Source organism: Acanthaster planci, linkage group LG12 (genome assembly GCF_054643075.1).
Source record: "Acanthaster planci isolate LZ-2023a linkage group LG12, COTS_SCS, whole genome shotgun sequence".
NCBI lineage: Eukaryota > Metazoa > Echinodermata > Asteroidea > Valvatida > Acanthasteridae > Acanthaster > Acanthaster planci.
The window spans coordinates 8136543-8159157 of record NC_141788.1 but is presented as its reverse complement, the minus strand read 5'-3'; the positions used below and the strand labels follow the sequence as shown (position 1 = coordinate 8159157).

At 39.5% G+C, this 22615-nt stretch overlaps 1 protein-coding gene across 1 annotated transcript; it reads right to left on the bottom strand.

Moving 5' to 3' along the window:
* Positions 1 to 1890: 1890 nt before the first annotated feature.
* Positions 1891 to 21490, bottom strand: LOC147797117 (angiopoietin-1 receptor-like). The gene is made up of 30 exons (XM_087144247.1): positions 20648 to 21490; positions 20232 to 20342; positions 19891 to 19980; positions 17852 to 18094; positions 16942 to 17055; positions 15269 to 15370; positions 13969 to 14208; positions 12846 to 13157; positions 12335 to 12604; positions 11654 to 11788; positions 11308 to 11463; positions 10922 to 11062; positions 10546 to 10830; positions 10234 to 10457; positions 9411 to 9480; positions 9144 to 9250; positions 8723 to 8924; positions 8521 to 8617; positions 7809 to 8046; positions 7429 to 7468; positions 7168 to 7316; positions 6361 to 6625; positions 6122 to 6232; positions 5508 to 5692; positions 5017 to 5130; positions 4643 to 4713; positions 4359 to 4399; positions 4007 to 4103; positions 3553 to 3658; positions 1891 to 3323 (listed from the first exon to the last, which is right to left on the bottom strand). Exons 1-30 carry the CDS (start codon positions 20718 to 20720, stop codon positions 3261 to 3263), a joined length of 4452 nt encoding a protein of 1483 aa, XP_087000373.1. The 5' UTR covers positions 20721 to 21490; the 3' UTR covers positions 1891 to 3260.
* Positions 21491 to 22615: the final 1125 nt, after the last annotated feature.

Genomic DNA, 22615 nt, shown 5'->3' with positions numbered 1-22615 from the left:
AGCGCAGCATACAGCTACATGCAGGCGCAGCGCAGGTGGCCGGGCGCGGGCCGGGAGGTGTATAGTGAAGGGGCGTAATCGTACATGTCGCCTCCACGTCTTAAATTTAGTGGAGTGGAGTACGGCCGCCACCATGAATTTCAGGGTTTTTTTCCGGACTGTTTTCCAAAGTTAAGAGAAGTGTTTCTATGGCTGAGAAAATAAGTGAAACTGTCTATTCAAGCAAGGTTCAAGGAATTTTCAAGGTTTCAAGGAAGTTCAAGGTTGATTTTATCCTTTTGCTAACAGGCTTTTTTTCAGGAATATTCCAAGAAGATTGCTGCCGTGGATTCGTTTTTAATAGCAGGGAGTGGATGGGATTTGTTATTGGCATGGCATCAACAGGGCCACTTCCCAGTCCGGAAAAAAAAGCTTGAATTCATTGTGGCGGTCGTACTCCACTCCACCAAACTGATTTATTTTCCTAATCAGCAACACCAAACACTCAGGAGTCTTGTCTTATAAAATCTGGTATCCAGTCCATGCCTGAAGAACTCAGGATTACAACAGACCAGCTATTCATTACTTGACTCAAATCCCATTCTCCATCTACAACTTACACTGTGGCTCGCTGAATGCCAGATAGCCACTATCAAGATTGCAAATGCAACCTGACCTCATCCCAATAATACTCCGAATCGATAACACACAAGAGCACACGATGTTTGGGCAGTATCCATATCATTGGCGGACTTCAAGGGAATGTCTACGTGAGTTTGCTTCCAAACCTGACAGATACCTTTAAATCAGAAGCCACTCCACGGCCTCTTCATCATCAACATCGAGCACTTCGGCGAAAACTATGTCTAACATCTTTTATGGGTGAGCCTTATTCAAACCTTATGTTATAATCATGTATTTTTCCATATATCCTTTAGAAGATACAATTAATATTAATTAGTAGACTCTGCCTTCCACAGTAGAGTGATAGGGGTCTGCTTTGGTGTATACCTACCTTGATAACACATTCCAACTCATCCTCCCCACCTTTGCTCCGGCGCCGGAGTGCTTTCGGAAAAAAAAGGACGACCATTGTGACAACGACACGCTGTGCCGTGGCAGATGAGGGCACACTACAGTTGATCAGGTTTGGTCAAATGGCTAGCTGGCACCAGGAAAATAATGCATTTGTAGGTGATTCAGGTCAGTTGCCAGTAGACTCCTACCACACTATTGTGGGAGAGATTTTCCCCAAATACATTCCACCTTTCTTGTTTTCTATCAATCATCTTAGTGCGTCCCCGCCAAACCCTACCTTCCAGGGTCGGTGCTACTCTGCATTTATAAGGTGACCTGAGTAGGTTGAATGTCGTAGACTCTCCCCAACGCCTTCATGTAGGTGGAGTCCAGACTACCAACCTTCCTCCCTCCTTTTTCATCGGTCAAGCAACTTTGGCAATTATGGCTGAGAAGCCACTTTCACGAGTGGCGCGCCATTAACAATAGACTTAGTGTCGGAAAATAGATTGTTACGACATTTCTCTATTTCGGTGAGACCAAATTATAAACTGAATAGCACTTGTGTAGAAAGCGCACCCGTGAAAAGGGACGCCTAGTAGTAAAAGGCTACCCATTACAAAATATCTGATGTAAACAGGAGACCTTATTCTGAAAAAAAGGTCTTCACAAACACCATGGGGGGCGGGAGGTAAATACCATTTTTGCTGACAGGGGATACATCAAGTACTGATCACGAATTATTTGGGGGGGGGATAAAAAAGACTGACCCATGTATACGCTACTGTTTGACAGGCCCAAATAGAACTTTATTACAGTTTTGAGGACCTAAGAACACAAACAAACGGAATCAACACAGGAGTACAGTCGGATTAAATCAAACACATACAAAGCTTCAAAAAACAGACTACTGAGCTTTAATAGAAGTTGCGTGTAGGCATGTTTATCAATTTCTTTTGATTAAATTAAATGCCAAGTTAAGCAAAGACATTAAGTCTGAGAAAGTTCAACATCAGATACGATCGCTAAAATTCTCATCATGAGCAATTGGAACAAATGCCGATACGATTAACCAGATGATGAACACTGTGTGTGGTAGGTACAATATGTGTGAATAATAGTAGTAGCAATGTAAATATCGCTTACGGAATTTTTAAAGAAGCTTATTTAATACCATAAGTATTTGAATGCGCATTCATTGCCAATGTAATCTATTACGCTCTCCGACTCCGAGTGCATAATATATCGATAAGGAAGCGTTAAGTTACTTCAGGGGCTAAGGGGTTGTCTTTATAGCAGAGTTCATTCAAATATCAGTTTCTTTCAGGTTGTGGTACTTCTTATTTAAACTGAAGTGAATGCTAGACATTGCAAGTAAGGAAACTGAACATATTTCTGATCTTGTTGTGCAATGGAAAATAATATTTACCACGAAGCAATTTGCAATGAAGATATCACTGAACTTGTACTGTTGTTTCAGTTGTAGTATCAAAAAGCCAAACTAACAAAGACAGCGTGGGTCTTACATTCCAATGTTAACGCAATGTTTAATTAAAATCTTTTTTGCCGAAGTTCATGCTTTCACACTGGTGCACTCGATTAGTTGAACGAGGAGGGAAATTTAAACATGTTATAGAAACGATGATAACTGACTTTTCCACATCTGCACCTGTCTTCGCATCATCCAAAATGAATCTTTTGCTTCATAAAAGTGTAATGCATTTAGTAAAATTTTAAAAGATGTAATGTAAAATTTGCGTAAATTATTACCATTCTGCATCATGACAATTTGTCTACTTTCTCTAAATAAACTATTGACAAATATCAAAGACACTTGCCATTCCTGGAGGCCGGAACGCCGCACATGACAGACTTTAAATGGTTGATAAAGCACCGGATGGCTCATCTTAAGCAAATTTCCGGTCTCATATGAAATTAAAACTAGTGAGAAGCACATAGTTACAATAACATGGTGACTGGAATGTTCGAAAAATCCGAAGTAAAATTGTTAGAAAAGTATATTTTTTAAAAACTCGTTTTGACTCTCTGACTCGACTCGGGCCTTTAGCAGCCTCAATTCTCCAGCAGCTGATCTGGTCACACATAACGTTTTCTAATGTCCATTACTTGGCAAAGCTCAATGCAGCAAACATCCCTAGTAAGGCATCTCCAGTATATATGTAATATGTGTGGAATCGCATAGGCACTTTACGATGTCATGTTATATTTTCTGAACGTCTATCGAAACACCTCTCATGACGGAACTAGTTGTCATCAAACTCGGGTTGGATGACATGGTCCTCGTAGATGTGCGGGTACATGTAGACCTATACAGAGAAATGAAGTCGCTTTATTATGTGCAGCTGTGCTATTTGAAAAAAAAATACAAACGTCAGAATAAGCCAATTAATTAGATCCCACACAAAAGCTACAGAACCACACAGACCTCTAAGACTGACCCTGATCTGCAAAGTTCTTGACGGATCACATAGAAATGAGAAACTCTAGAAAGCTGTGTGAGAATTTCCAATGGATGTACCTTGACAGTTTACTTACATTCTCGTCTGACCGAGTGCTCATTGCTTGAAGTGCAGTGCCAAGTTCCTTGAATCTTGGGCGTTGGTGGGGATCTGTCTGCCAGCACTTCGTCATCAGATCGTATCTAACACGGACAATGATACAAGAATGAGTCACATGTAAAACAACCTACGAGATATCAACAGTCGTCGAAATGTACCTTGTTGCATTCATTATTACAATAAAGTAGCTACCAAATAAGGATCTCATCACTTTTTGTGCATTTGCTGTAGCAGACAATTAACCAAACTTCGGTTCGTTCTCAAAAACCGTATGAGAAGCATCAAAGGATGCAGTAACGGTTGTAACTTGTGCAGCAATAAAACACCCTTACAAAAACAAACAAAAAAAGCACTGTAATCAGTGGTGCCCTCTGTCCAACAGTGTTCGTTCAGGACAACAGTTAAATAGCAGTAATGGTATTAAAGCTTACATTTCAACGGCACAGTTTTGCGGTTTAGGCATTCGGTAACCACTCTGCAGTCGTCGTGCGAGGCGATTGCTCTGTATACCAGGATATGGCGTGGCTCCTAGAAATAAGAACATTTTTTTGTTACCAGGAGCTGGATTTCCGACAATATTGCCCGACTTTTGACGTTCTTTGATCAGAAGACAGTGGGGTCCAAAGGGTTCGTGTGGATAAAACGTAAATTTTCATAAGAAAACAAAATGAAAACCACAAACTGAACAGCCGTATTTGGCAAAAACTATTTAAAAAATGATACTTTAATCAATGGTATAGTTTTTCATTTATAAATGAACAACTAATCACACAGATTACACACCAAATGTCGCGATCTCCCACAAGACGATCCCGTACGACCACCTGAAATTGAATTCACGAAAAGAGTTTTTAACATAATAAACAGAAGGCGGGAAAAATCAATTTAAACAACCTTACAAGCAGCGTATAATCATTTACAAATCCTCCCAAAACAGCGAAAAAAAACCGGTAATGTTTCTTTTTGTATTAGGGCCTACGTACTTGAAAGAAATGTTTCAAGTAAAGAATTACTTCTTGAGTGTTCATGTTGAATACTGAAGGTACACAAACTGAGACTATACTCACACGTCACTCTTGGATTTATGTTCATGGTGAATCAGAGTTTCGATAGCCAACCAGCGGGTAGGACACCTTGTCTATCAGACGACAGTGTATAACAAATATGTAGACGATTAAAAGTAACCGAAATCAAGTATAATTTGGTCCGTATGGATACCTGACGGAAGATCCAGACATTTTGCCCAATTGGATAGCTCAAGAGATACCTTGCAAGACACACATGTGTCAACGATCACTCAAGGTCTGTAGTAGGATTGGTTTTGAAGAAGCTTAAATGCAAATAAACTGGTGATTTTTGGTACTGTACATACTTAAAAGGCGTTCACATGATTTGCATTCTGGACAGTTAAAAGTGATAACCTAGAGAGGAAAGGTTTTACCACAGATCGCTGGACGTAAATGTTCTCTCCTTGAGACAGGCCAAAATCAGAAACCTTAGCAGTCAAGTCTTCAGCGAGAAGTATGTTCCTTGCCGCCAGGTCACGGTGTATAATCTGTGACAGAGAGGTAATACGCAAAATCCACTATGTTGTACAAGACAAATCATCGTAACCTCACTAGAGTGATATCCTGCAATTATCAAGACTGAATAGGCCACCAGTTTCTTCATTCAAAGAAACATATGAACCAATTACGTTCATGATGTTAAGCCGTAATTTTTTGTTGATAGGTTTTAGAAATGACAACAACACATCACTGGAAGGAAATCCCACATCCTTAAAGTGAAACGAGTATTATATTTTTATCATTGCCAGTGAAAATGGTTTTTTTCCAATAGAAATGATAAGTAAATCTGAATGCAAAGAAAAGCTGATTTAATGTGCTTTTGTTTTGAACAAACTCAGCGAGCTTTCATAGTAGGCCTACGTACCCCAGCGTTGGATAGGTGCTCCATTCCTCTAGCAATATCTATACCGAACGCCAGCAAGTTGGAAGAAGTCAGCGGTGATACCCTCTCATTAGTGGTTGCCGTCCCCGCCTGCTTTTGGCGGGTTCTCCTTAGGTAGTCACGCAGATTACCGTTGGGAAGATACTCCAGAGCAACGTACAAAGTGGCTGTAAGAGAGGACATGGATCAGTACAGGTAGTCAAATTTATGAATTAAGATGTTATGGAAAAGGTATCAGAGTGTTGAGCTTGGAGTTTCAGTGAAGCCTTATATCAAAAGGGACGTCGTAACGAAAACTTTCAAAAAACTTGATCGCCCATTAAATACATTTGATTGTTGGTAAGTCCAGAAAAATCTTCACAACCAGTTATATACCCTCACTCCCTGGGATTGATGATGCATAGGATGTTAATGAATAGTTTCGGTCATGGTTTTGGGGATGGTTTGCCAAAGGCTATCAATCCCCAAATAGAAGGAATGAACCCCAGTGTAATTTATCCTCTTCTATAAGAGGTGTCTCTAGGACAAATAGCCGCTGTTACGTGTCTGAACAAGTTAAATGTCTCGAGCAGGTAAGTAATAAATTGGATGAGCACCATCATGTAGACATGCTCCTAATAAGCCAACTACGTTCGGATGTGTCTTGACTGTTGCCGTCGTCTGAAACGCAGTCATAAAATCCTCAGATGCTTTCGTTGTTGCACTAGCTGTGATAAGAGAAAAGGAGTTTTGTAGTTGTAATTCGCATTAAGAAGCACAGAATCGATACAGAAAGACCAGCATAAAAGCGTGTCGAAAATCTATGATTAATGTGTGATATCTTGATGCTTTATACCTGTGAGAATGCTGACGACGACTCTGGAGATTGTGGACAAAGTATTAAGGCTGCCTGCTCGTACTTCGCCGAAGTTACCCTTGCCAAGGACCTTATCCTCAACGGTAAGATTCCACCATTTTATTTCAAGCCCTCTTGCCCATGGCGGTAGGCCGATGTCTTCGTAGACACCCTGGTCATAATCAAATGCCTGCGCTGATTCAGCGGCATCTAGACGTTGTGATTTCGCGCCACATAAAGCAGGTTTGCTGATTACAGAAAGATCCTATAAAGTACAGGGACAAACACGAATATTTACACGCATACATAACATTTGGCATTGCGGACAAGTAAAGATGTTTCCAACGAGCATTTAACTAAGTCACAATAAAGAAAATTGCATTACCAAATAACTGAAGTAATTGCATTCAGTGGGCCATGCTCATTTTTCTGTCTCTGTTACACCCAACCTGTGTAACTTGACAAGGGATAAACTGGCTTCATCATTTTGTTGGCAGTTAAATTAGTTTACTTAATCGCTCTTGGAAATTAATTAATGAATGTGTCCTGAACTTACATCATATACCAGATACAACAGGGACAAGAACAAAATGACCCAAAACTTACATGATTAGTTCTGGTGTAGCTTTTGACATTGATTTGAGATCTGACAAGTTTTTGGTATCGTTCAATATCTTAGAAATAAAAAGGAAAGCAAAGAATGTTTCCAAAGGAAACTTGCATTCCATGGTATAAGCTTTGAAATAACTTGAGGAATTCGTCAACGTCCTTTTCTGGCGCATATTAAATCTTATTTGAAGTTCTCACGTGCTCTTGAGTCAATGCAATCCCGTGTGCAGATGAAGCATTGTGGCGGATTCTTGTCCTCCACACGACACATCCAGTGGCGACAGCAACAAAGGCAAACATCCCTCCGAGGATGATAGCTGCTACGTTAAGCTTCTTGGTAGAACGAACTAAACGGGTAAAGTTAATTTGAAAATGAGTGGCATATATCACATCGATTAGCTTCAGGAAGGTACCCTCCTTAGAAAAGATGAGGCTCCAAACTAGAATTAAAATACCAACCTGTAACAGTTATAGGTGTGGAAAATCTCACGCTAGCTTCCTAAATAGGAAAGAGTTAAGAAAAGAGACCAGTCAGTCCATTCAAACAATCGACTAGCATATATAGAAGACAAATCAACGAGAAAACCTTAAAATTCCCTGCAGACCTTTGCATCGATAGACTCTTGAGAAGATATCTTAACTTCTCAGTGAGAAGGGGAGATCACTTCAGAATAATAATTGCAGAAATCACTGCAATGACGCGTAATGTTAAAAAGGTTGCCATATATTGTGCAAGACTAAAGCTTGTGTCTTACATTTTATGGATCGTTTGTAACATACTGTATCCATAATGCAAGATGGTCTAAGTCATGATGGAACGAGCTTGCCATCAGACATACCGTATCGTTAACACTGCTCATTGCTCCAATGCTTATCCTATACGAAGCTCCAGTAACCAGAGGAGCGTTGTAGAAGCCACCGTAGATCAAGGAATCGCCGACAGTGAAAGGCACTGTTACATCAGTATTTGGTATCTCAGCCGCTATGTAGTCTTGAGATGAGTCGCGGTAGTGTCTTGGGACAAAGGCTTCTCGCTTTGCCTTTGCTGTCTGTTTTTGCACTCTGATGACAAACGCTCTGTAGATAGTTGCCAGGCGAAAACATCATACAATCTAACACTTGTAAAGGGCTTGTGTGGCTCGCTTTTACTTGAAAGTGATATTCTCGCACGTACACATAGTTTATAGGTATGTAGGAATAATATGAGCCATGTTTTAAATAGCCCCAAGAAGTGACAAAGCTTTGTTTTTCTCTAAAGCTAAAGTTATACCTTGAACGAACACTGGTACCGCTCTCGATAAATGCCACACAGAAGCCATGCTCAGGTGTATTGTTAATTCATCAAGTGTAACTTGCATACCAGTGCCTCATTCGCTTTGACCAAAGCTTTAAAGATATACTCCTTCCGTGGCCACTCAAAACATGATAAAATAGATCGGTGTCAGTACAAGGCCGATTTACCGGGGAGATGGTTAAATTTGCTTGGCTGAGAAAGGGGGGGGACAATTCTCTCAGAATGAAACCTGGGGTAGACCAATGAAGCGTTCTTACACTATGTATATCGAGTTTACTCCAGTGAGGCGAATTGTGACGGTTGTGTCTGTCATTTCTTCGGGAAGTGTCCTTGCAGGCTCTGGTTGAGGAATGTCTTGATCCGAGCATGTAAATAAATAATAATTAAATTAGTTTGATCCAGATTTATTTCATTTTGTAAACCAGTCTCAGCATAAAAAAATTAAGCAGTATGTCGTACCGCTTAATGGCTTTGTGAATACTTCCAAGCTGCTAGTTTTTCCTGCATTCTCTTCATTTTGGGCGAAAACTCGAAACTCGTATTTCGTCCCAGGCTCACAGTAATCTTTGCGGTACCAGGGATCATTCACGTCCGTCCTCGTGTATTCACTGCCTGCTACAAAACTTTGGTCGTAGGGCTTCTCAGTGATCCGGTACTCAACCTTGGAAAGATATTCAAAAATTCGTCAGCATTAATCTGAAGAAGCAAGTCGTTTTCTTAATAGTGGCTTTTTACATGTTTAGCATTACTAGATTAGGTATCATTTTGTTGATGTGACAGTTTTCACGAATTCATAGACCTATTCCTTGCAGCATGTCAATACTGGAACTGTAGTCTAACATAATGATGTTTTCCAAGCTATTTTATGGGTACATCATACTATGTAACTTGCTATTTGACCCATTGGGTCAAGAGGCTCGTCCCACGCCAAGGAAATCGATCTATCAGTCACATTCGTCTGATGAAGATTTCGCACAAATCCGGGAACTGTTGAAACACATGGAAATTGCATAGAAGCCAGTAAAAATGTTGACTTAGGATAGCAAGGAAGAGTATTATACAAAAGCTAAAAAAGGATAGATGTATTTTAAAGGAAAAGAAATGCAGTATTCCAGTGCTAAAGGAGCCTGTCATAATGTTACATTACCTCCGATTTGAGTAAAGGCTACAACGGTGCTACTCCATGGACCAATACCAGCCGACGTTCTGGCTCGTACCTTTAACGCAAAGAAATTCTTTGATATTGGGAAACGATTGAGGATAGTCTGAGGAGTTTGAACCTAAATGTAAAGGGAAAGGTTTTTGCCTATCTCACGGCTTAGGTGGATTCCATCCCTAGGTATGCGTGTGAAAAATATGTGAGGATATGTACAGAGGGTCCAGTCGTGTGTACGCCCATAGAACTACAACGCTTACCGGGAATATGACTGCGATGAACTACCTGTTAAAAGATAGTCCCTATCATTAAACTATGACGTTGAATTAATCAAAAGTAAGGTTTTGTGTTTTCGGTCATTTGAAATTTCGGGCTTCATGGGTGCCAGCCCGAGTTGATTTTCACACTGTTGGTATCACAATGTCTAAAAACTTCCAAATGGTCAGCTCAAAAAAATCTGTACAGCAGCGTTATCGGAAGAGAAAACATGTTGAGGGGGCGGATGCCTCCCTGGGCTTCTTTAGGATTAAAGATACCAAAAATCTATACTTCCACCCCCGCGGGAAGCAGTAGCACTGATCAAACATTACACTTACCAGAATTGGGTTTATTTCAATTTAACTCAATAAGCTCTTACCAGATGTGCTATAGTTTACAATTTCACGAACGAGAATAATTAATAATTATCTTCTTTTTTACTATTTGACTGAAAGAAATGAGTACCATGTGTCACAGCGAATTTGGTCCTCAAATGTAGCCGGCCATTGAGATCAATTGCTCGTTACAGATCATACCACTGCATCCGAAGTCCTACCTGCACATGATATGTTGTTGAGTCGTTAAGTCCATCCACGCGATACGCGAGTGGCGTCACACCAACGTCGTTTCTCAGGTTTGGTGACCCTGCATCTGTTGACTTCCAGTAAGCAATGTCGTAGCTGATGATTACACCATTGGGCGGGTTGGGTGAAGACCACGTCACAGTGATGGAAACGTCATCGATATTCTGAGTGGAGATACTGACCGGAGCAGACGGCTCTGTGGAGAAGTAAACGGCTCATTATCGTGTTCTTCAGTCGTATGTGTGAAGGACGAACAACGAAATGCATCTTTGTACACATCTTACCAGCTTCTGATGTCGTTATATTAAGAAGCTCACTAAGCGGCCCAGTTCCTGTCATGGTTGTGACGGCAACCTGAAAACCGTACGTGGTATAAGGTGTCAGGTCATCCAAGGTCACAGACTCATGTGTTGTATTGGCCTGCAGCAGAACCTGTCCGGAGCCTGCATCAATAAGTCGGTACAAGAATCTCAGGGCTGTGCCTTCTCGGAAAACGCATGCTGGCTCTGCCCAAGAAAGACTGAAGTTACGTTGAGAGACTGTTGTTGTTTCTACTTCTCCCGGAGAACCTAAATCGAATAAGACAAAAATTAGGAATGCTTGCAATGGACCTTGCGATCAATGTTACTGTATGGGTTGTGTCGAGATTAGGTTTCTTACTTGAGCACTGGCAGTTGATGCCAAAGTACGACGAGGCACATTCATCATTCCTGCATTCTCCAGTATCCTTACTGCAGGTTCCTCCAGATGCGCAATGACAAGTCAGCTTACAATCAGCACCGTACGTTCCGTCTGTACATTCTGTTTAATATGATAAAGAATATCCCGCTCAAGACTGAGTCTGCCCTCGTGATCTAGGCCAGCATTTATAATATATATATTTACTCAATCTGCAAAGACCGTTCGTCCTGCTTGAGTTTTGGTAAGGTTGTGGTAATTTCTGAATCTTCACCACCATATACTTTCTCTTGTCTGCAGAAAAAAAGATTTTGAAGGTTCTACGTATCAATGTTGTTTCCCCGTTATCTATGTTGGTTCCCTGTTACCTTGCATGCAGTCAAGGCCCGTGTATCCTGCAGCACAGGAGCACCCGTAAGGATCTGGAAGACAAAACAAACGACCTCGGCAAGCCTCGTCGTGTGGATCAGTGCTGTTGGAGCAGCGATGACGAGCGTTTTGGCCAAATACGTTACGACCGTGAACTGTGTGTTGTATGAACAAAAAGACATTTTGTGTCTTCATATAAAATAGATATGTAACATCTACTGAAGAGTTTATTCCCTCTCTATAAGCCATCAAATCTGAGAAAAGAACAAGTTTGTGTATGGCAAATTCAACAACAAATTAAAAGTTGTTTTACTGTGAAATTTAAGTTGATATGAAGAATGTTACGTTGTTGACAACGTTGTCCGCTGAAGCCCGGAGCGCAGATGCAACTTCCCGTCTTATCATCACAGATGCCTCCATTGTAGCATTGACGACAGGTGTTTAGACACAATGGTGGACCCCACATACCAGCAGAACAACCTGATTAAAATTATTTTACCAAAAATCTATCATAAGATGGTATTTCAGTTAAAATGGGCATTCATTCTTGCAGAGTGGTGTTACATAATATACACGCTGTGAGGACTGTTGCTGTAAAAGCTGTGCAGTGAAAGCTGTGTATTGTCCTCAAATTGAAAATAGCTCTTAAAATAATCGCAATATCAGCTAAACAAAAGAAGGAATGGAAAAAACCCGAGTCGAGTTTCAAAATTGCTCATTGAAATATCCATTTAAAGGAACAGGAAAACATGAAGCAAGCTTTGGATGGAAATAATTTGAGTATTGACTAGATTTGGCATTCGAAAAGAGGAAACCTAGTCCTTGGCATTGGTTGATACTTTATGTGGTTTACCTCTACTCGTCAAAATACATACATATAAGGCCTCCTTGAAGGTTGACGACAAGGCGTTATGTGTACATTCATGTTCCTCTATTTATTCTGTTGTTTCTAGATGTTGTCTTCAAATTGTTTGATTTTCCTCATTTTGTTCTCATAAGCTTACAATGTATGTATTTTTTACTGACCTCTCACGATGAGTCTCATGATACCATGTAGCTGTTGATCTTCCTGTCCAGACACAAAGCAGCTGTAGATTCCTCCATCACCAACAGAAACATCATTGATTATTACACTGAGCTGACCATTCCAGGAAGGAATGACACAGCCACCGTCGTGCCGCCATCTGTAGTCCTTGTTCTGTGAATTCACGTCGAGCATCTCAATCTGAACTGAGTCTCCGGTATTAGCTCGTTGTGTTCTCTGCACAGGACGTACATGCATCTGTACGTTGGTGACTGACAAAAGAGAAATTTAAAGGAAGTAGAGTTTTAATTTCCCAATGCCAAGCTCAATGGCATTGATCAAGTTTTTGGCTTTTTTTTAAACACGTACCGTTCATTTTGGTGTAAAGAAGTTTATAGGGTAACGAATCCTTCAATGAGGATTTTTTTCGTCACATTTTAGCAGATGATTCATGATATCCCATGTCCAATTTTACCCCAGTTCTGCAATCACAGATTAATATAATAATCTCACCATTTTCAGGCAGCATTACAGTTTGAATCCTCGTTTTTTGGTCTCTTCTTGTTGCTTCAAAATAGTACACCCCGACCCCGTCTTTCCGGCCGGCAGAAGGTATCAAACGAAGCGTTCTGGCTGTGCATTCGAAAGACAGCTCGTCTTCTTCGGTTGATCCCGGGGGAAGTCCATCCAATCCACCTGTTACTAACTGACGGCCAAAACTTACACCGGCTTGTATATCGTTTGGACCTTTGTACGCTGTAAGGATTGCACCATTACCTCCGCTTAGGTCGACGACAGCAGGATTTACCACAAGAGTAAAGTCGTCTGTAAGTTCGAATAGGTGGAATTATTCCTTCAGTGTGCAAATGTCCTGTTCATTTAACGTGAAATTACCTGGCAGCCGTGGTTGCCAACATTTTATCGTAAAATCGACGGGCAAAGTATTTAAGGGCAGGTTAAACCTGCCATGTGTTTGTGTTTAGTTAATGGCTAACAGCTACTCAGCATTAAATAACGTATACCGAAGACGCCGAATCCAGCCTTGGATTAAAAACAAATAACCCCTCAAATATATAGCTATCTGCATGTATCCATGTGCAGAGTAGAGAAGAGCAGAGCAGATATAAAATCATGGAAAAATAAACAACCCAACCAACATCCCTACCCCTCAACCAGCAAATACAAACAAACAGACATGTAACTAGGCTGTAGGGCAGGCAGGCAATATTCCGGCTTCAAAGGCGCAGGAAGGATTTATCCTTACATTCGTTCATTCATTCCTTATTTATTTATACATGAAGATAATTAGATTCAACAAAACACAGAAGATAAAACAAATTCAAAGTTTTTGTAAAAGGGACCCAAAAATATTGAAAAGGCTAGAATAAAACCGTAACATAAAATTTAACCACGCTTCTGCGTGATTTTCAGAAAACAGTAATCTATATAATATCTAAATAAAAATAATAATCTATAAGTACTACAATAAAAACACTAACAAAACATCAAACAACGCAAAAATGGTATATACACGGAAGACATACATGGTAACCCCTCACACACACAAAAAAGAACAACCCAAACAATCATACACCCCAACAGATAAAAGGATAAAAACTGTAGGAGGACTGATCACCTTTTGGAAGATCACACGGTAAAACAAGCACTTCACACAGTGCAAGTTCAATTGTCCTTTGAATATTGACGCTCACGTATCGCGCAATCACGCCGTCAGGCGAATTGCAGTCAAACTCCATCCAGTTATTGGCTACAGCTTGGTACTCAGTGACCGGACTACCGCACATGGTATTGTCGATAGGTTCATTGCTAAGACCTGCTCGTACAGCAGCGTGTTTCAAATGCAACCTCTCAGCAACTGTAAGAAGATACATTAACACAATAGCATGTAAAATGTAACATATAGAACAGTTATACCGATATTTAAGATCCAAAGTAAACCCAGTTTGAGTGGAAAGGGTCCTCAAGTTTATCGTGGGATCATTTGATTTTTTCTTAGTTATTAAAATGTTAATGGCCCAACTTATTGAAACGTTTGTAGTTAAGAGATTTTTTTTACTCCATTTCAAGGATCAGTTTGTTATATTCTTGAGGGGGTTAACTGATATTTTTCTCCTGAAATAGAACAGACCTTTCTATATATTTATGCAAATTTTATTCACAGCGACTAAAAACGAGCCTATAGGGGCTTCGTGTCTCACAATGGCTGTAAACGGGAAGGGACCTTTCCGTGGTTCCCGAGATAACCTTCAGGTTTGTGGAGGAAAACTTCAAAAAGGACCCCCAAAGCAGTGGAGAGCATTAGCTTGATAAAGGCGTCGAGTATTTTTCAGAAGCCTATATTCATAATCTGAAGGGTAGGCCATTTATTTACGGGATTTTGTCTTGGACGTTTTGTTGACGCTGCATACATGCGCAGTTAATGCTGTTTTTTTTTTATTTAGCGGGTTACATTTAATGACTGGGCTATTTCCTTTCAGTTTCGAAGTTCAGAATTCTATTGATGCTAATTCGAAAATTACAGACATTTTTTTTCCTTATTCTGGGCGCAATCAGGAAGGAAAAGATTGGATCAAACGAACTGCACCAAAGTGCAAAGGTGTACGGTGTAGGACCAGTGATTGCGATTTTGTATACGAACATCTTAAGTGCCAAAAGAAGTCGTTTCAAAGTCAAAATCTTCCTTAAATAGTGCCCCTGTCTCGTTTGATCTCAACAATACACTTTTTTCTTTACTCTTTTCCTTTGGAAATCGATGATAGCTAATTTCGGGCGATGATCTTCGTTCGTAATTGCTGCAACACAATGCTTCGCCATGTTCGCCAAAACCGCGGAGTACCCTACAGTCTCGTTTTCAGTTCCGGCATAAACTTTGTAGATACATTAAGAAAGGCCTATTAAACGGGAGTTTAACTTACTGTTTGGTTCGTCTCTGCTTTTCAACCTGATTTGTCCAACACATTGCGGTGACCCAAGGTCGATTTTCCACCACGTGTTTTCTGAACTATCTATCAAACGTCCTGGAACAAGTTTAAAAGAGGCACAGACTGGGTAAAATACTATCATAGTTATGGAGCACAGACTTTGCACAGTCAGAAACCGAGGTTTTTTATTTTTTCTCAAATTTAACACAAACATTAAGTGAAACATTGGAAAACTCAAAAATGTAAAAACTTGTTGGATATTTTACACATTTCATGGCATATTCCATTGCCTTTTATCCAGGTGCCAGTTTGTGATTAACAAAAAAACAAAAAATTAATAAATGTAGGCACCGTATTTTAAATAGTGTATGTACTGCTTTAAATTTTGGCCTTACTTTGGCTAGAAGTGGAAGTACCAAATTATTAGAGTAACAAGTGCGCTTTATGTGTTTGAAAAGGTATTAGCTTTAACAAGATCAATTTGATCATTTCATGATAAATTACTCTTTAAATTAAATATTTGGTTTTTGGCTCCTGATTACCTATTACTGATTCTAAAACAATCCTCCTTTAGAACGTTGGCTCAATTTAATAAACTTTCTAAGGAATCAATTTGAGCTGAAGGGGTGCAGGCTTGGTGTAAAATAGACTCATCGGGATATGTTATTTTCACGCGAATTATTTTAAGAACTATATTAGGTTTAGGTCATCACTAAAGGCTACCAAAAATAATAAATAAACCCGAAGGAATGGTTTATTATTAGACAATAGTCATATACTTGCTTGGCAGAAGGTTTCTGACTTTTTTCAATGCTTTATATTCAGTGTTCTAGAATTTGATAAAGGAAAGCTAGTAAACTTTATTTTGTGACACTCTGCTGTAACGTTCATGGCTTCATCATACCCGCTTATTATTTTCTGATGAGGCTTGCCTTTGAGGGATTCTGTTGGAATCATTCCACGATTTCTCAATAAATTCCTCAAATACAAATGGAGCAGGGTATTTCCTTTTAGGGAACTCTGATACCAGCATACTGAAATTTATAATCAAACTTTAAGCAATGTTCTTTTCACACCACAGCCACTTTTTCTTTGATATATCATCCTCACACTTCAAACTTTTTGTGAAACATTCAAACAAAATATAAGAGTTACGTAACAACTAACTATGTATTTTGTCCAAAAGTCCCTCACAAAATGTCTTAACTATTTACACGTCACAAACTGATCTTAGACTCTTTGGGAAGAATTACATATATATGCCCACTTAAACGTAAATTCTCATAGGAATCGCAGCTTCGATGTGTAAGTTTCATCTAGCATCGTAGGCTATCGAGCTTTTGGTGTGGGGGGGGGCTTCAAAAGCAAATGAGGTTTTGGGATCATTCAACATGATGTTGGGGGAAAAAAGACCCGACAGCCTTGCTTTATTTGCTTGTGTTGTTTTCTCAGCATTTTGGTGCTATTATTTGATAAATAAACAGGCTGATTACTTTTTTCCTGCTCAACTAAGAAGTATTTTTTTAAATCTGTAGGGGGATAGGTTGCCCCCTTCCCCGCTGGATACGCCACTGGTTTCATCCTCCTTCCCAATTACGTTGGAAAAGCTGTAAATAAAAGTAACAGCCCTTCAGTGTATCACCGGTAGGTAATGTTATGGCACTTACGTGTTCGGCTGCAGTGAGGGTCTTGGTACACGAAGGCTCTGTCCACAGCTCGATCAGAAGCCCAGTCATTGTACTGGCTACTTTGGGAACTTCTACTTCCATTTAGAGTAATTGCTGCAGAAAAAGAGGGGGGGGTGAAACGACGTTTATTAAACTTAACAAATTCCCATGATTTTATGACTTTCTCAAGATTAACATCGACTTCTCTGTATGCGCAAAATCAGTTTTTTAAACGTGTATTTTTGGGAATGAAAACCGAACTGAAATGCGTTTTCTTGTGAATAATAACGGTTAACAGTCACATATGTTGATGTGCAAGTTAACGGGCGGTATTACAAATGTCCCAGCAAACTGAACGCATAGGGTTCAGTTGCCAGATGTGTTGCCTTGTTTACATCCGAAAGTCAAACTTGACGTGGTTAGAAACCGATCAAAGCCTCTAATATTTCTTAAAACGGATGGTTCCATCTGCGCCGCCGTTGTTTGGCTAAAAGTATCCACATATAATAGCAAAATGTTGCAAATTGGCTAGTTACAGTATATGAGTCAAACAAACAATAAGGTGAATTTCCCTTGTGGTGTATTAGTGAAATGAAACAGATCTTTGCAAAAATTCCTTCTTGTACTTTTTATTTGTATCGTTTTGTTGCGTCTTAAAACCAAAATTACTACACAAACTTGTATACCTTTTCATGCCCAAAAGCATGGTAAGTCAATTAAAATTGAATAAAGTCGATTGTTTTAACATTGTGAATCTTTCACTCATCGCTTACTGCATTTTTCACTTCGTGTTTTGAGCATGTTTTGACACTAATTTGACACCTACAGTAGCTGTAGATAGGTCATATATGCTTGCAAACAAGCGATGCAAGTGAACAAAAGATCGATTTTGAGAGTATCCATCGCTCACCTGTTGACGCAACAAACTCCTCACCAATGAATTCTTCAACCATGACTTCACCAAGCTGAAGGATTTTATTTTCACCAGGGAGATCAACACTCACGTAACGAGCAGTGACAACTGGATTTGCTACAAACGTAATGGCTGTCGCACCGTTGTTACTCCAGCTGTGATCGATTGTCCCTAGCAGCCTGTTCGATAAGCGATCTGGGCTCAATCCAGCTCGTACTTGTGCACCATCTAAACGGATGTCTGCGTAGAATATATTATTACACATTTGTGTCATTCATTTCAAACTTACATTTCTTCGGGAGGTTTCATTTCAATGTTTGTTCGCTAAAATTCTGAGTTCACTTACATGGCATCACTCTTGTCTCTTGAAAGAAACCTGTGACACGAACGTTCACGAGTTATATCTACTGATGCTCGGTGTAAACTGCCACTTTATTTATTTGGGTCCCGAAGAAGTTAAAAATCAATTAAATTCACTTGATCATTAAAATGTGGATGGGCTATTTCAAACTTACATTTCTTTGGGAGGTTTCATTTCAATGTTTGTTCGCTAAAATTCTGAGTTCACTTACATGGCATCACTCTCGTCTCTTGAAAGAAACCTGTGACACGAACGTTCATGAGTTATATCTACTGATGCTCGGTGTAAACAGTCACTTTATTTATTTGGGTCCCGAAGAAGTTAAAAATCAATTAAATTCACTTGATCATTAAAATGTGGATGGGCTATTTCAAACTTACATTTCTTTGGGAGGTTTCATTTCAATGTTTGTTCGCTAAAATTCTGAGTTCACTTACATGGCATCACTCTCGTCTCTTGAAAGAAACCTGTGACACGAACGTTCATGAGTTATATCTACTGATGCTCGGTGTAAACAGTCACTTTATTTATTTGGGTCCCGAAGAAGTTAAAAATCAATTAAATTCACTTGATCATTAAAATGTGGATGGGCTATATGCCTACTGTTGTGAACTTTCAGTAAAATAGCCCAAGTGCGGCCCAGCAAGTATTTGAATTGTAAAGCGCAATACGGGCGTTTCACAATAGTGCACCTCCAAGAGTGTGCAGCGCATTGGCCAATAAAAATTCACGAAATCTGTCTACGAAGTGTGCTCGTGGAAAGGATCGACAAAATTCGCGCGCTGTGATTGGTCAATTGAGTGTGATGTGGCTTTAAGAGGCAGGTTCATCCCGTGTGCAAAAAGTTCCTAGAAGATTATTAGCTTTTGCTTGCATCTGAAGTTGTCGTGATTATTTGCCTATTGTGTGCTGAGATGTTACAGGGCAATGCAAAATAGGAAGTGTTTAAACCAATAGAGTCATTTGTAAAGGTTTAGGAACACCCATAACCTGAAGAAAAACTAAACTTTAAACCAATCAATCAACTTATGTCTATTTCCAATGTGTAACCTTGGTATCCATATTGCCTTAGTATGCCATATTTGATATGTTATAGTCTAGTACATAATGTGCCCTCTTTTTTATTATTACTTAGACTGGATTTCTTTACCCATGCTGCCTTAAATACAATTCCAGGTGGACTTAAACTTTTGCAAATGACTGTATATGTTGCAATACCCTGGTGTTTACAGGTATAAGAGGAGAAGGGATCCTTGGCTGGCAATAAGTCAGCAGTTTGAAACCTTGTGCCAACTGAATCAGATGACTCGAAAAGAGAAATCGGGCTGTTAGATAAACAACTGCAGCTGAAGAAGGGCTTCAAGATAAATAGGAATCTCTCGTCGCGGAATACCCCCAAATTTCACGAACTTGCTTCATTTTGCCAGTATAAAGTTACATTAATTGGTGATCTTCATCAATTCATTACTTGCTCAAATGACTATAAGGATGATTAGCGGGGAAAACTTTGAAAAATGACCCCAGTTGAACATGGCAAATAAAATAAAAATGAAATCTACCGAGGCATTTCAAGATTTGTTTCTGTCATTTTCATATGTTTAAACGCACCAAGCGTGAAATTGAAATTGAGGACACTTTCTCAATATGGCATGAACTTAAACTTTGTCAATTTTACCCCATTCGTCCATCCTGTTTATTATGGTAACTTTCTTCAAGCAGTAGACAGCCTCCAGGTCCAATCTCCACCACGGATTTCGCTCCTCCACTATAAAATAATAGAAAAATTGTGTGAAGCCTGCTTGCGGTACTTTTCCCAAAGCATGAACAGAGATTCAGTTAACGATTGCCCAAAGTTGTCCAAACAAATTGAGCCTGAGCATTTGTTTAACTTCGAAGTTCCAAAAGAAATAGTGCATTTCTCTTTATGAATATACCAGGCTGACAAAAAAATTCTCCGCTAATAAGCGGTTATGATGCTGTAAATGATTAGTGAAATTTCGGCTTGACGTGACTCACCCGTGTGCGTAATTGCGTGAATATCTCCATCAACTGCCTTCCGTGCCTGATAACCACTCTCTGAGGTTGAACTCTGGCTAGTTGGTTTCCCTATCACATCCAAAAGCATCCCTGCAATGCCAAATATCAGAAAAAAACACGAAATTTAGAGTTCTATGCTTACCATTGGCGTAAATCCCTGGGGCAGAAGAGGGGGTACTTATTTCCGTTACTTTTTGACTGGGCAATGACTATCGATAAATAACAGAGTTTAAGGAACATTGGATCCATAAGAAAACTCAAAAACATACCGGAAAACATAGAGAACAATTCATTTGGAAGGATACATAGGAAAAAAGGCAAGCAACAGTTTGCAAAGGAACAAAAAAGACAACCCAAGGATCACAGTGTGAGAAATACAAAGTGAGTTTGCTTACCGTCTTTGACTAGACATGCACTGATTACCAGCAACAACACACCAGCAAGGTTCCAGCCCAACGACGACGCCATGGTTACTCAGTATCGCACGTACAGTTTTGATACAGCCTTGACTTCCTTTATGTCAAGATTTCATTTTCTGCAGTGTTGCCAATACCTGTAGTTTCATCATGCTAAGCGTTTTTGTATGACTTGGCAACCTTTTGCCGCTTGTTACCGCTCTTGTTACCGCTCTGGATTGGACGATTAATCCAAAATTTGCATTACGGAACGCCCCTCATGAATTGGGATTACTTCCTGGTCACGGTTGATTTTAGATTCCCCATTCCTTATTCCCTATCCTGACTAATCGATGATAACCTGTAGATGCATAATAACCTAGTTTCCATTTAACCGTAACGAAGCCGACAGCCTGCAAGACGTTTTAAGACGCAGAAAGTCAAAGAAAAAAAAAAGAAGCGCGCGGCATCATGTCCCCAAAACAACAAACAAAATAGTGTCCAAAACACTCAAAATGTTCTCATAAAATGTCTTTTGCGGTCAAGTTTATACTCCAGTTAAAAATGGGGGCGTCATGGTAGTAATACGGAGGGAAATGGCAAAATTAGTTAAACTGAGCGAGAGAGAGGTTTTTATAGCCGCGATATGCCTGCTTGCGTGTTTGCATAGGCTTTAAGTTGAACAAGGTTGAACCAAGGTGAACTTCCCGTCAGTCTCGATTAAGCGTTCCATTGCCTGTCGTTTGCAACCCGTTCAGCGATATTCTGTCCCTCTCTGTCAATACAGACTTTCCATATTTTACAATAAAACAAAAACCCTCCAATTATTAGTCAACGAAGCAACTGATAAAGTGAAGGAAATAATGACCACCTGGTTTGGCTAAAAACAAAACATCAATATATAATGTTAGCATTACAGTTATTCTGGTCTAAATACAGGAGCAAAACTCTAAAAAGTCTCCTTCAAATTGTGAGCTTTCAGTTTAATTTGAAGTGCACATGCAGGTTCATTACATATGACGCATTACTTTTTATTTCAAAAATACTCTGATCTCCCCCTCATCGGAAAGCAGGAATAGAATTACCGGAAAAGTCACGGAATAATAAAATGTGTTCCTGGTTTGAACAATGTATGGTTAAACAAGGAAAGAAATAAAACATCCTGGAAAGTCGACTTGGTGTTATCTTTAAAACCTTTTCCTTGCTAGAACTTTGATCTTTCATTGCTGATCCAAAGCCTAAAAGGAATTAAAAAACAACGAACAGACAACCAAATAAGACAAAAGGCAAATTCTACCTAAACCTATCTCACCTTTCCCTAAGCCCGTCAATTTAAAATAAGATACCTCACGATTACCTTATGGTGCCCACAGTGGTTGAAAACGATTTCATTATTTTTTTTCGCCCTATATATGTTTTGAATATTTTAAACCTCTGTATGAACTGTTGAGGATTTATGTACAATATTTTGAAAGGCAAGACAGCGACCAATTCCTCTTGGCGCAGTGCAGCTTAACTAGGGTAAGAGGATTATGCCGATTATCGAATATTTTGATTTGTTTATTCTGAGACTGTTCATAATAAAAGGCAACTGAAACTAATCATTACAATTTGTCAAGGGGGGTCATTCTTATGGCGTTAAGAACGAATCGTTTTTAATGTTTGTATCGCATGTTGTTTTACAGTGGGATATTGCATTCGAGAATTTCGTGTTGATCCTAAACACTGAGCTAAATTGTGGGTGAAAATTAAAGCACATAAACTTTAAACCCAACTGAAAAAAAAATTGCTAATGTTGTGGGTGTTGTTCGCATACCACCTGACTTTAACATGTATCTTGTGTGTTACTCGAGCTTAAAAATATTTGCGAAATAACTTGTCATTTTGGCAACAACACCAAAACTGAAATTGTACAGGGCATGAACGAGGCACTGTGTGTATGATTAGTCATATGGAGTTATTGCTTTC